Source organism: Trametes versicolor, assembly GCF_000271585.1.
Source record: "Trametes versicolor FP-101664 SS1 unplaced genomic scaffold TRAVEscaffold_7, whole genome shotgun sequence".
In the NCBI taxonomy this organism is placed as follows: domain Eukaryota; kingdom Fungi; phylum Basidiomycota; class Agaricomycetes; order Polyporales; family Polyporaceae; genus Trametes; species Trametes versicolor.
In genome coordinates, this window is record NW_007360327.1 from 2,141,873 (window position 1) to 2,155,015 (window position 13,143).

At 55.0% G+C, this 13,143-nt stretch overlaps 4 protein-coding genes across 4 annotated transcripts; 1 reads left to right on the forward strand and 3 right to left on the reverse strand.

The window, feature by feature from the left end:
• Positions 1–1,000: 1,000 nt before the first annotated feature.
• TRAVEDRAFT_150499 (uncharacterized protein) lies at positions 1,001–4,053 on the reverse strand. The gene is made up of 5 exons (XM_008041683.1): positions 3,822–4,053; positions 3,641–3,771; positions 3,415–3,587; positions 2,178–3,363; positions 1,001–2,128 (listed from the first exon to the last, which is right to left on the reverse strand). Exons 1-5 carry the CDS (start codon positions 4,006–4,008, stop codon positions 1,211–1,213), a joined length of 2,595 nt encoding a protein of 864 aa, XP_008039874.1. The 5' UTR covers positions 4,009–4,053; the 3' UTR covers positions 1,001–1,210.
• A 529-nt stretch (positions 4,054–4,582) lies between these two features.
• Positions 4,583–5,966, reverse strand: TRAVEDRAFT_126816 (PLP-dependent transferase; the record flags this gene model as incomplete). Its single annotated transcript, XM_008041684.1, has 3 exons — positions 4,583–4,972; positions 5,028–5,170; positions 5,231–5,966. 3 exons carry the CDS (start codon positions 5,964–5,966, stop codon positions 4,583–4,585), a joined length of 1,269 nt encoding a protein of 422 aa, XP_008039875.1.
• A 2,033-nt stretch (positions 5,967–7,999) lies between these two features.
• On the forward strand, positions 8,000–9,253 carry TRAVEDRAFT_125048 (oxidoreductase; the record flags this gene model as incomplete). The annotated part of the gene is made up of 7 exons (XM_008041685.1): positions 8,000–8,035; positions 8,085–8,216; positions 8,265–8,498; positions 8,556–8,679; positions 8,733–8,918; positions 8,978–9,102; positions 9,152–9,253. 7 exons carry the CDS (start codon positions 8,000–8,002, stop codon positions 9,251–9,253), a joined length of 939 nt encoding a protein of 312 aa, XP_008039876.1.
• A 446-nt stretch (positions 9,254–9,699) lies between these two features.
• On the reverse strand, positions 9,700–11,930 carry TRAVEDRAFT_48879 (uncharacterized protein; the record flags this gene model as incomplete). The annotated part of the gene is made up of 15 exons (XM_008041188.1): positions 9,700–9,867; positions 9,938–10,070; positions 10,129–10,153; positions 10,213–10,270; positions 10,326–10,353; positions 10,404–10,416; positions 10,472–10,518; positions 10,577–10,677; positions 11,166–11,191; positions 11,252–11,331; positions 11,392–11,448; positions 11,505–11,546; positions 11,599–11,612; positions 11,667–11,745; positions 11,812–11,930. The coding sequence occupies 15 exons, from the start codon at positions 11,928–11,930 to the stop codon at positions 9,700–9,702; spliced, it is 990 nt and encodes a 329-aa protein (XP_008039379.1).
• Positions 11,931–13,143: the final 1,213 nt, after the last annotated feature.

Here is a 13,143-nt window from a genome sequence, read left to right on the forward strand (position 1 = left end):
CCCTCGAGCTCGCATGTGAACTTAGTACTCGCTGCCAACTTGATCGGAGAACTCGGGTCTCTGGATCATGTCAGTCTGGAAATTCACGCTGCGTGCCGCCGCTCTCCAAAGTCTACCATCGACAGATAAGTGATGCATCGCAGCTACCATTGAACTAGAGGAATCAGACACACATATTTGACTGCTCCGGGGCTCCGCGCGGTGGGAAATCAATTTCCTGCGTGAGAGATCCATCATCTCCTAAGAAGCCTCTCAAATCTAGGCAGACGCGGAGAGGGATATTCTGAGCGTCGGTTTCATGGACTTCTCGTAGGGCGCTGTCGGTCATGGGTTTGGGCGGTGGCCGCCCAGCACCATTTTGAGTGTGACATCTGTTCCGCAGTCATGAATGAACGATGAGCTGATAAGAATGAGGAAGCCCACATTCGCAGAAGACTGGCTTTATGGTACCGCTGATGAGGACAAGAGCTCTCGGTTAGGAGATCCGTCCAGGGCGGGTTGAGCTAACCATTGCTTAAGCTGACTACCTGCGCGGGCGGCTCTCGCCGACGCTGTATTCTATAGCTAACGACGGCCAGCGTACTGGACATCCGTACGGCATGTAGAACTAGCGCCGCAGACTGGCCAACAGCGTTTCGCTGCCACAAGAGCCCCAACGTAGGGAGATTTCGGGACTTGAATCTGCCGGGCTCTTAATTCTCAAGCTCTGCCACACGTCGGAGGGCCCAACGAACCGGTCATTGAGAATTTGATGTTCCGCATGTTGCGTGATACGCAAGGAATAGAAACCTAGAAAGCACCCGTCAGCTCTCAGGGTCGCTGGGGGAACGAGGTGGCTGGACCTACCACCAACAGATCCATCATCGCAGAGTTCGGAGACATACCTTGCCTCGAACAGTGGCTCAGGGTGACGTATGACGAAGCAAAGGATCCGTGCGCAGGGTCAGGCGACGTCAAGGGCAGAAAGGGCTACACGACTGAATTATATAAAGGGTACATGGGGCGATTCATCGTAAGGTCATAAGAAGTCATAAAAATGGCGTGTACAGGAGCAGGTATAAGGTGCACCGAACCATCAAATACAAAGGCTGGCGGCGAAGAAAAGACAAGCAGAGGTATCATAGCTACGAGTTAACACGGAGCAGGCAGCAGCGCAAGGTATATCCGTCACAGAGACCAAAAAAAATAACGTACTGTTCGTGAGCAGTCCTCATCGCCTCGCCACATTCGTGGAACTCCGGTTCCTGATCCCACCGGTCACGTCCGTCTGCAAACGGCCTTCCTCGTCAAACGCAAGACTATTCCGGTATCCCGGACCACCCGCAATCCCGACATTACTGGCGTTCTTCTTTGAGTCGAGCGAGAACGCATTGCTGACGACGGGCATACTGAGGCGCCTGATCCAACCGCCCCTCGGCTTCTCCGGGCGGAGCGCAAGCGGCGGTTCGGTGGGCCGTGAGTCCCGACGCGGGAGATGATCACGAGTCTTGTACTTCGACGCCGAACAGGACTCGCATCCGCAGTAGGGTGCATGATCGGAAGGAGGTTGTAGGTTGGGGGAGGAGGGCTGACTTGAAGGTTGTCTCGACGACATCCCTTGAGACGGTGGGACGAGGTTGGTGCTACTCTGCGAGTACGAAGACGAGTATCGTGTATCGATGGAGGGCCGTTGTGTGGTGGATATCCGAGGACCAGACGTAGCTCGGGAGCCGTCGCTCACGTACCCATCGTTCCTGGTACCCCGAACATTGAGAAGCTGCTGGCGCTCCCTCTCGAGTTCGCGTGCGCGTTGATCGATCTCGCGCTCCTTCATCCGTAGTTCGAGGTCACGCTCGCGGAGCTCGAGCTCTTCCAACTCCTCGATGCGCTGTCTTCGCATGGCGATCTCATCCGAGGTCGGGGTAGGAGGGACAGACTGATAGCGTGTTGAGTCACGAGTACCCGATGTCGGTTCGGGCATGCGAGAATAGTTATCGACAGACGTTCTTGTGCGTTCCTGAGTAGGAGAGCCTGTCGCTTGTCGTGTGAGGCTAGGTGCTCCTGCTGTGGGTTCGTACCGGTGAGCCAAGCTCGATACACTAGTTGGGAGTCGGGGGAGTTCCCTCGGTGGCGGAGAGGAAGGTCCACCCTTCATAGACGCATCAGAAACGCCGAATCCTAGCAGAATAATCACTTACAGTGCGGGCATAGCGGTCGCGCAAAGCAGCAACTACACTTCCTTGGCTCTTCCCAGTGTCGCTTCGTTCCACGACTCTAGTGAGCGAAGGCTCCGCGGCTCGGGGCCTCGAGACATCCGCGCTTCGGCGCACACCAAACTCAGCATCGTCTGCGTAGTCCCCGCGCCTATACGCTCCCGACGTAGGGGAAGTTTGGTTAGTCGGAGATTCTGATAACGCTGGAAGTCCCCTCTCAGCCTGTGGGGGCTCCTGGTGATGCGGCACGGAGGAAGACTGCGAAGACGTAGGGGTCGCCTGAGCGTAGGGAGCCTGACTCTGCGACGAATTGTGAGCTGGGAAATCTCGACTATTCTTGTCATGCGAAGGGGCACCCGCGGAGGGTTGGCTGGTCGCGAAGGGAGGGGGAGTGAAGAGTTCGGTCCGGGGCGTGGGAGGAGAGCGACTGTCGTCTGTGAGGGCTGGGGTACTGACACTCTCTGGGGTCGGAGACTCCGTCAGGCGTGGGAATGGTGCGAGTCCTGAGCTACCTTGGGAGCCCTGGGAGAGTTCAGAGTGCGTTTCCTGAACGGGTGTGAACTTGCTGCCACCGAGAGGCGGAAGGGGGAAATGCGTTGGAGGAGAGGGGAACGCAGCAAGCGATGCCAGGGTAGTGGAGTGGCCTTTCCGCTCCTCGGTGTCTGCTACAGATGTCCGATCTTCCGTTTCTTTAGTGGAACCCTGAAAGGAACGATCATCCGCGGACGCCTGGTCTCCAGCAGGAGTCGGGGGGAAGTACTGTGGCGGAGGAACTGGCGACTGGCCGGGAGTGACTGCGCGAGATGTCGACTCTTGCTCCGAAGCGTTTCGCGACGAGTATTGTGGCGCGGGCTTATCCAAAGAGGGTGGGGCTAGATCTCGGGCAGGTTCCTCGAACTGCCCTGACTCGTGGTCGTTCGTCCCCGAAGGACTCGAAGGAACTTCGGACTCCTCTCTTGCACCATTGATGTCTGGCAAATCAGGGGGCATAGCGCCAGACCAGCCACCCTCGCAGAGGGCCTTCCACTGTCCGAGAGGGCCGACGGTAGGCGAGAACCTTCGTACGCTCTCGCAACTGCGGCCCCATTCCGCATCCGCGACGCGCGAGAAACCGGAGGCGAGGTTGTACATGGTAGCGCTGTGCTTCTGAGTGACCAAAAGGGCATGGTTACTGACGGCGCAATGAGCATATAGGCAGGCTGTGCGAGACAAGTTTACGCACTATTTCTCTCGGTTTACTTCAGGACCGAGTGTGCTGAGGAGATTGATGTATCGGGTATGCTCCTCGGCTGCGTCCCTAGGGTTCTTCTTCGCTTTACGCTCGTACACTTGCCCAGCTTGTTTGATCCTCTGGTTCGCGGACGCGATCTTCTCGTCATGCAGCCTCTCCTCTTTCTGCACACACGGTATAAAGATACAAGGAGATTGGACTGAAGGGGAATACTTACCGCAAGCTTCTTAAACCATTTCTTGACCTCCCCGCTCACAGTATCGCACTCCTTGTCCGCGTATTTCGCGAACTTCGCATCCACCTCCGCCATGGCTTCGAAGATCGTCGCGCTCGCATTGAGAGCGTTCGCTACATCCCATAAGCGCATGACGACATCTCAATACTGGTTCCATACATACCAGGTATCTCTGAAACGCATTTCGGGGATGCCGCTTCCCTCAGCGCCTTTGCCAGCTTCTTCTGGAGTTGGACGATAGCATTGGCAGCTTCGCAGTAGTCGTTCAAAATGTTCACAACAGACTCGAGTGTCTTGCAAGACTTGTGAACCTCCGCTCTTTCAGCAAGGGGCGTCGCCGCGGACGCCATACGGAGCGCTGAAGATAGCCAGGGCGGAGAGTACAGAGTAGCGATCGCGACCGGCTCGAGTGGTCTCACTGCATAGCTGCGGACCGCGCTTCGCGAGAGTTCTGTCGGAGACCGAATATCAGCCTCCCACTGCGGGTGCCTGACAGGACCTCTGATCTCCGCTGAGCCTCCGATCTCTCCAGCTCCGCGAAGCAGATCAAGCTGAGAGCCTGAGCCTCGGGCTAATTCCTACGAGGCTTTCTTCGACGGATCGACATAAAACAGGGAAGACGCTAATAGGAAGTGTATGTAGTTTCAATGGAAGTATAATTGCAGTGGAACCAGACTCGACACGCCTCTAATTAACAGTACACAATCGCTGAGGGAGTTTATAATAGGACAGACACGAGCAGCAGATTGTAAGACACCCCCTTCGTTTCCAGGCGAATACTTAATGGATAGTATGTAGAGTAGGTTTACCTGGGGGTTGAGCCGCGCAAAGATAAAGAATATCGAATGAGTGTTATGTCTAAAGGAACCTGAACCTGAATCCGCCGCCGCCGCCGCCGCCGCCGAATCACCCTGGTCGCGCCATTCAAAGCCTAGACTGCATCTGCAGCTGGCGTGCCTGCACCTGGGACGCCATGGTCTGCATCATAGTTCCCCACTGCGTGAGACGCACGACGAGGGCGTCGAGCTCCGCCTCGGTGTGCAGCGCGTGGACGGAGATCCGGATGCGTTCCTCACCGCGCGGAACAACGGGGTAAGGGATGCCCTGCACCGCGTAGCCGAGGGAGTTGAGGAAGTCGGAGAGCTGCATCGGGTAGCTGGTCATGATGGGCGTGATGGGGCTGATAATGTCCGAGGGGTAGCCGGCAGGGAGCGTCCGGTCGCGGAGGGAGAGCAGGTTGGACGGGAAGGGCTTCAGAGCCTCCTCCAACGCGGCCCGGAAGTACTCGCAGAGTCGGCGCAGCTCAGACCGACGCTGCAAGTAATCAATGTCAGTAAGAGAAACCATTTGAGGGGTCGCTTGAACTCACGTGGTCGCCCACGGGACCCTCGAGGTAATCGAACGATGCATTCAGGCCACAGATGAGGGAGATGGGGAGAGCAGTGGTGTAAATGAAGGGACGGCCATAGTTGATCACGTATTGCCTGATGATAGGGGAGGTCACGAAGACGGCTATGATAGGTATACGTCAGATATGGAATCAGTGCGTTTTCGGACCAATCAGAGACGTACCACCAGTGAGTGCGCGCCCCTTTCCGAACGTGTGGAGGACAGTGTGGATGCGATCCTGCAGCCCGAGGTGGTGCACAAGGCCCCGACCTTGCGGTCCAAAGACACCGGTGGAGTGTGCCTCGTCAACGAGGATGTGCGCGCTTTGCTTCGGGACGTATTTTTCGACGACTCGTACGATGTCCGGAAGCGGGGCGAAGTCGCCATCCATGCTATAGGTGGCCTCCACAGCAACAAAGAGCGTGTTCTTCCCCTGAGCAATCGACGGGTGTTCCTTGATGGCACGGAGAACACACTCCTCGAAAGACGTAGGGGAGTTGTGGGTGAAGAGGTACAGTGACTTGCTGGCGCGCGAGATAGCCATGCCATCCCGCGAAGAAGCGTGGACGAGTTCATCGAGGACAATGACATCTCCCTGCTGAGGTACAGAGTGCCAGAAGGCGACGTTCGCGTCGTATCCGGAGTTGAAGAGAAGGGCAGCAGGCGACTCGAAAAACCTTGCCATACGAGTCTCGAAGTCGAGGTGGTCGGAGGAGTTGCCACCGAGTAGCCGAGACCCTGCTACACCGAAGACACGGGGAGATTTGTTGAGCTTGTCCAGGAAAAGCTGGCGAAGGTCGGGGTCGTTGGTGAGGGAGAGGAAGTCGTTGGTGTAGACGTCGGGGCCGGCTGGGACCGGCTTCGCGAGGTCGAGAACCGGAATCTGGTGCTTCCTTCGTGTCTCCAGGGCCTGGTTCATAGCGGCCGCAAGAGGGGTGCTGATAGAAGCGAGAGAATGGCTCATGGCGGACGGATTCGAGGCAGGATTCGAGGCAGGGGAGGAGGTATTCGAGACGGGAGTCGGGTGGTCTGACGGTAGTGTAGACCTGCTTCCCGGCGACGCCTATTTGTACCATCGCCAATCCCTCCTGTATAACTCGGAGGTGCAAATGCCTGGCGCTGCGAGCGTTGACATGTTGAGATGGGTCCGTCGAGCGCAACATCACGTCCAACGAAGAAAGCCCAAAGTCGTGTCATGCAGTTCGTATTGGGAATTGGCGTTGTTTCAAGGCGGCGCTGTCTCCAGAGTGGCGCTGCAAAGGGCGCGGGTGGTCCCTGACCACACCTGCGGAGGATTTACGGTTAGTATCACACGGTTTTTCAGAGATGGTTGACTGACCGGGGAAGGTTTGGCCGCATGGTTACTGTCAGTTACGAACCTGAGCGCGTTTACCATTTACGATAGCGCCTGTGGTACCTATAAAGTACCGCATGCAGCGTCCTTTTGTTGACTGTTGTCCAGAATAAGGCATATGCGCTTTCTGGTGGAGAATTAGTCGTACTTCCGACTGACAAACATAGTCGACCACCGGAGGTTCAAGTTAACGAGCATTACGCGTATGGTGGTTGACCGTCTTGGAGGGAGAGGTAACGGACAAGCGCCCAAATCCCCGTATCACTTCCCGTGACGAGGAAGTAACGCTGTGACGTCACAGTATACGGGAGTGAGCGGAGGTGAGCGGGCGCCTTCGACGCATCCTCCCGCTTGTTGTCCTTTCCCTACCATCTCGCAAAAATATTCGAGTACACCATCGACCGAACTTGATCGCTCAACGCAGCGGATGACCCTCGCAGGTTTTCACAGGTAAATTTGGTTCTGTCACTTGCCAGGACCTTAGGGACAGTCTCTTCGCGGTCAAGACTCCGGCGTGGCGGATTGCAGTCAATCTTCGGCGCATGCACACAGCCAGCATCACCGATGATCATCTTGCTATGCCATCCATCGGAGCCCTGCGGGCTCGGCAATGTAAAAGCTTGCAGCCAATAGCCTAGTGCATAATCTAGACAGGTGTTGCCATCTCCCGCCAGCTGCATGTTAACGCCTCTGACCATTTCACAGCGCTCCGGCTTTTTCAACAGCGATGTCTGCCCATTGAGAAGGCTCTGTTTCTAGCATGTGTTTTTCCGACACCGGTTCCGAAAGTACATCGCAAAGTCGTCGCAATGGCCCGACAGTGATACGACAGTCGGGCCTCGGCTCATGGTCCAAATCACTAAACAACTACTATAATGATGGGTATATGAACCTGATTATCTCGCGATTCAACGTCCCCTGTGCTACGGCTGAAGGTAAGTTTTTTTGCGCTCTGTGAGTGACACCCGTTACCCGAGCTTAGGGTCTTGCTAATACTCTTACTCAGAACGTCGCAAGATTTCATTAAGGTTCGATCAAGAAGCAATTGCCAAAATATAACTTCTTGGAGGAGGGGCACCGCAGCCTCAGAGGTTCCTTTTGAGGATTGTCAGCTCACTTTTTAATATTGCACTGGGCTCCGCTGTATCCTTTGGACCGCCTGGCGCCCCTACTGATAGCCGCTCACATTGTCGCATTGTACTCGGCATCACATCACCCCCGCGGCGCGCAATCCGCCCGGGCCCTGCTGCGCCAGGCGGTGAAACCGCGCTTGTCGATCCCTTAGCTTCCGAAGTGCGCGGCGGATGCGGGTCTTATCACTGAACCTCCGGTGAGATGGTCTTACGAGAGCTCCATCTCCGAATTACTGCACCTAGCGCCATACGAAGTCGTGCCATGGCATTCAGGCACAAAACCACTCGACCCGCTTCTAGGTCAGCCTAAACTTACCTCACTTCCTTGGTGGCCACTTTCGCGACAGACTACTAAAAGAGCCTCTACCCTTTCCGGACGACATGTCCGGATACTCGCAGACAACAGAGACTATCCTACTCGCCGTTGCCAGCCTCCTGGTGGCAGCCTTCTGCACGCTGGGAACGATGCTCTTTGGAAAGAAATGGGATCCGCGGGGGCGAGTACGTATCGTCCATCTCGAGGGGGGCTGTAATGGCTGACTAGAAACAGCACTGTTTCGTAACAGGAGGCTCTTCCGGGACAGGGCTTGCCTTGGCTGTCATGCTAGCCCAGCGCGGAGCAGACGTTTCCATCGTCGCTCGCAATAAAGAGCGTCTGGACAAGGCCCTTGAGATCCTCGAGGTAGCTAGGCCTTTCCACCCCACTTCGCGTTTGCTGAATATCTTGCAGGCGGCGCGACAGACTCCGAAGCAGATTCTCAAGGCGTACTCCTTCGCAGTGGACTCGGAAGCGGGATCTCTTGCAGCCATCAAGGCAGCGAGCGAACCCTTCGAAGGACGCTGCCCAGAAGCATTCTTCCTGGTCGCAGGAGCCGCGCGGCCGTCATACTTCGTCGAGCAGGATGAGGAGCTGCTCAGAAACGGGATGCAGATCTCGTATTGGGCTCAAGCGTGCACGGCGCTGGTACGTTCTGCTTCACGTGGTCTGCGGCAGATTAGTTTACTCGGGACGACTGTGTAGGCTGGGTCGAAGGAGATGGCAAGGCAAGGCGTCAAGGGCAAAATCGTCTTCGTCTCATCCGTGCTCGCATTTTTCTCTATTGTCGGGTACTCGACGTACTCTCCTGGCAAGTTCGCCATCCGAGGTGATGCGTTAGTCCATACATCGCCTGTCGTCGTTGCTCAACTTTTCATCAAGGTCTCGCGGAAGCTCTTCAAAGCGAACTAAAGCTATACGACATCGACGTCCATATCTCGTTCCCGCCGACGATCTACACTTCCGGCTACGAGGAGGAAAACAAGACGAAGCCCGCGATCACCCTCAAGATCGAGGAGACCGACAGCGGTCTGACCCCCGAGCAAGTCGCAGCCGGGATCTTCAAAGGTACGCTCATGCCCTCGTATCACGCCGCGGTGTCATTGAAACACGACGGACGTGCTCAGGCGTCCAGCGCGGCAACTTTCATATTACCACTGGGTGGATCGGAGACACGTTCCGAGCGAGTACTGCTGGCTCCTCGCCGCGCAATAGCTACATCGCGGATTCACTATATGCGCTCTTCGGATTCGTAAGTCCCGCTCACTCTCTTAATTGCGCGAGCGCTGACGGTGGTACAGTGGTTCCTCCCGGTATGGAGGAAGACGGTCGACTCGCAAGTCAAACGCCATCGCGCAGAGCACCAGGAGTATCTGAAGAGCCGGGGCTTCTTCTCCACATAGGGCACCTCCGAGAGTACTCGTTGCGTTTGTCGTCGCAGTAGTCACCTTGCTGAAACTTCAATCTCGTCTTCCATGATCGGCTACCCGTTACGAGAGTTCGTAGAGTGGTTCGCTAGGTAAGCTCGCGATGGTAAAGGGGCTTGCCGGGAGTTGCATGGAATGATCCAGGCTTTCCGGGCGCATGATGATGAGAGAGTTTAGGCTCTTAGAAATAGGAAGGAAAAGTAGTCCTGGTACTGGTAGGACGGAGTCAATGGCACCCTCAGCATCAGGTAGCTACATAGATGCTGAGTTGCGACTCATAAAACACAGCGTGCACAAGTTGTATTCAGATTCGAAAGAGAGGCCGCTTATTGCTATGACATATATAGAACATCAAAGATTTCGACACCAGAGAAGTCTTCACCATAATACGCATGCGCCCCGAGGTGCAATGCATCAGTACCCTAAACGCTCTCACCTGCAGCACAACCATAGTACTGAGAACTTGTCCCCGAATGCGGAAAGTCTATTTTGTTCGCGGTCTCCGCGCTGAGTCTGACTGAGTCGCCGAAGTGCGAGGGCACCTTGAGTTCGATCGCCGATATCTCTTCTATTCGCGATGGGCGACGCTGCTGAGAGCGGGAATGGCATGTCATCAGACTGCGTACTCTGCACTCCTGGCACCCGTGCGGATCGGCTTACCTGAGGAGCATGGACCTGGGAGCCTCCGCGTGGGCAGCTTACTTGCAGCACCGCCGTGTTGCCGAACCCAAAGGGATTCGTGTCGTCCGACATACCCGCGCCGTGAGCAGCGAGTGACTGTCGCGAGTTGAGACTGCAAGCTAGTGAGTCAGAAACCACGTAAGTTGCATCGGGTGAACTATGTAACTCACGCAGCAAGCAATGTCGTAGCGTATGCTATACGAAGGATGCAAGATAAGTAGTGCGACAAGATTGAATCGCAGAAAGAGACTCACTCCTCACACCAGCGATCCCAAACCCGATGTAGATGAGGTCTCCGGGGCGAAAGAAAGCCTGTTTGACGTCAGCCACAGTGACCAGAGAAGTACGCGGAACCAAAACGACGTACAAACAGCAGTGAGAGAAGGTTGAGGATTCTATAGCATCTGGTAAGCCAACATTCAACAAGCGAGGGCTGTGTGTGTACCCTGTGAGCAACCCTAGGCCATTGGTCGTTTAACATATTGTTTTACAGACTAATAGAGCAACGGTTACCGGTGTTCACAGAGTATATGATCAAGGTGTCAATCATGGTGTCGGTTCTGTAGCGAACAACCTGAATGAGTTCGGGTTTAATTAGTCGAGGGAAGGGATCATTACCGTTTGAGGCCCGTGCGACTGCGGTGCAAGAAGACAATGAGGGCAGCAGTGAGTAACATATCCGCCGTGACGGCCATGGTGGATCCCGTGGAGACGAGCCACTATAGTGAGATCAGCGGCCTAAACAAGAGCGAGTAAAGGGGAAGGACACACCGTGACTCGTCTATATCCTGCAAAGGATGGAATTATAAAGCTGCACATATGTCAGGTTCGTTCGGATATAGCTAGACTTATGAATCTGCGTACGCCTCGGAAGTGGCCGCTTTACCGTGGAATGAGCATGAGCAGTAACTCAAACCTGAGAGACTGGCACTCATTCACCTGTAAGGAACCCTGCGGGGGAAAGGGCACTCTTAGTAGACGCCGCTTGCTACATGAAGGGCGAACATACCTATTTCCATGATACACAGAGTACTCTCAAAACGAGCGCCGTGGGTAAGCAGAAGCCAATTCGGTCTGCAGCAAATCACGTACTGCAAACAGTACGACGACCTTTGAAAGACGCGCCCCGAGATGCCATACTCGATGGGCGAAGAAACTGCTTCAAATTGAGCAGGATTCGACATAGTCACGGAAGTGCCTGAATCACCTTTGGACTGTTACCATAATGACACCCTGTACACGGAAGCGAGTCAGTAGGCGTCTGTCGGATGCAGCATGCACACTTCGACTCACTGATGCGAAGGGAAACAACTTGAAGCGAGGCTTTGAGGTCAACGACGTCATCAGGAAATAGAGAGCGCACATTCAGAGACCTGCATGTAGAGAAGGGCGAATGAGCGACACAAGTCGATAGTTTATGTTGCAACACATACCAGACACCGGCTAGCAAGGCTTCCGGATCAAAATAGTGCGTTGTCAGGTAGTAGTAGCTGCGGCTATCTCATCAGGACATCTGATCAAGGAAGAAAGGGCAACCTGAGCCCACCAGACGTGCATGCTGAGGACCGATGTGACAGTTTCTAAGAACCTAAAACGCGTGTCAGTCAATTCCACACGGCGAGAGCGTCTCCAGAGCATACACAACCAACGCCACCTAAACTTAAAAGTTAGAGTCACCCAACTATGCGAGCGAGAAAGGCATACATACCAAACGCTTCAGTGCACGGGAGTCATTCGGGTACAAGCGGACATATCGATATGACTGATGTAACGTTAAACCGTATATTCTGGCATTTAGTCACATCAGCTCGCACACGATACTCAGGCCAACAGGAAAGTTGATGGCAGCTCACATTAGACCGATGAAAGTGCCGAGGAGGACCGCGCCGAACGTGTTATCTAAGGCCGGGAACATTGGCAGAGAAGGGTCTGCCGGTGGGTCCGCAGATGTGGCGTTAGCGGGGGTGGGCATGTTGGCGATGAACAGCGTCGTATGAAAAGCGGGGTATCTCATCCAGTCCCGGATACATATAGTGCACTCCTAGGGCGCTGGTATAAGGTTCACGAGGGCGCCCCCGCAGCTTGCTCCCAGGGTGCGCCCACAAAGGGGTCACAGGATCGCAGCACCATCACCGCCAGCCAGAGAAGGTGAACGATCCAATCGTGTTGGAAGGCGAAGAGCACACGGGCGTGAGCCTGGTCCCAGATACGCGAGGACGCCTGGCTTACTGGGGCTGTCTGAGACGCAGCGCTGGGAACCACGCCATATCAGCACAAGCTATACATAACACGTATTAGCACTCACTTTGAGTGCTAATTACTGCGTCGCGGGCGTACTGGAAGCCTGGTCAAAATCACGAAGCCTCTGTACCCTGAGAGCGCTTCTAGCTGAGAGCTCTGCTGCGGACATTGGCACGTCAAGACTCACCGACACCGCCGGAGAAGCAGACTGAGTTCCAAGTAACGGGGTGAGCGCCGTACCAGAAGACATGCGATGCAGATACGTGTTGATCGAAGGTGATGCGCGCCGTATGGGAGTTTCGAAAGAGCCTGAAGTCTGGCAGCAGCGGTCTAGGCTGACAAAAGCCGGTGATATAGTTAGATGTGATGATATGAAAGATGAGTATATACCTTAGATCGCGGTCGCACTGATGCCGGTAGGATTATTGGTGGAAGTATGGCCCATGCGACTCGGATGTCGCGGGGCTCTAGAGCTATTAGCACACGCCACGCGCTCACCGCAGATCTATGGGCGCACTGTATGTCAAGGGGGTCCTGTAAACACGGAAACCATTATCAGTCAAAATTGTACAGATCACGGCACGTTCACAACGAATATGAGGGTCAAATATCAAGAACGCGTAGACGCGTTGATGGAGACATTCCTACTATTCATCAGCATCCATGGAGCAGTTCAAGAGTCTCCAATCAACTATTGAAAGTTTGCGCTATCCTGAACAGAAACAACAAGGCGACAGACAGCCTTGAATCGAGCGGGGCGACTTGAAGTCCGTCGTGATTGCGACGAAGACTCGAGCACGAGCGCCTGATGCCACTGCACATACGGCCGGCATTGCGGCTACTGCACACATGAACTTTAGACAAATGAGATATGTTGACAAATATTCTACACCATACCGAAAACGAGCATGCCGAGAGGGACGCTGTTGACAGAAGACGAGTGA

Excerpts from the sequence above, each read along its gene's own strand:
- TRAVEDRAFT_150499 (XM_008041683.1), bottom strand. The coding sequence starts at position 4,008 with ATGGCGTCCGCGGCGACGCCCCTTGCTGAAAGAGCGGAGGTTCACAAG. Across the intron at positions 3,588-3,640 it reads AATGGTTTAAGAAGCTTGCG|AAAGAGGAGAGGCTGCATGA; the intron begins GTAAGTATTCCC and ends CCGTGTGTGCAG. Across the intron at positions 2,129-2,177 it reads GCGACCGCTATGCCCGCACT|GGTGGACCTTCCTCTCCGCC; the intron begins GTAAGTGATTAT and ends GCGTCTATGAAG.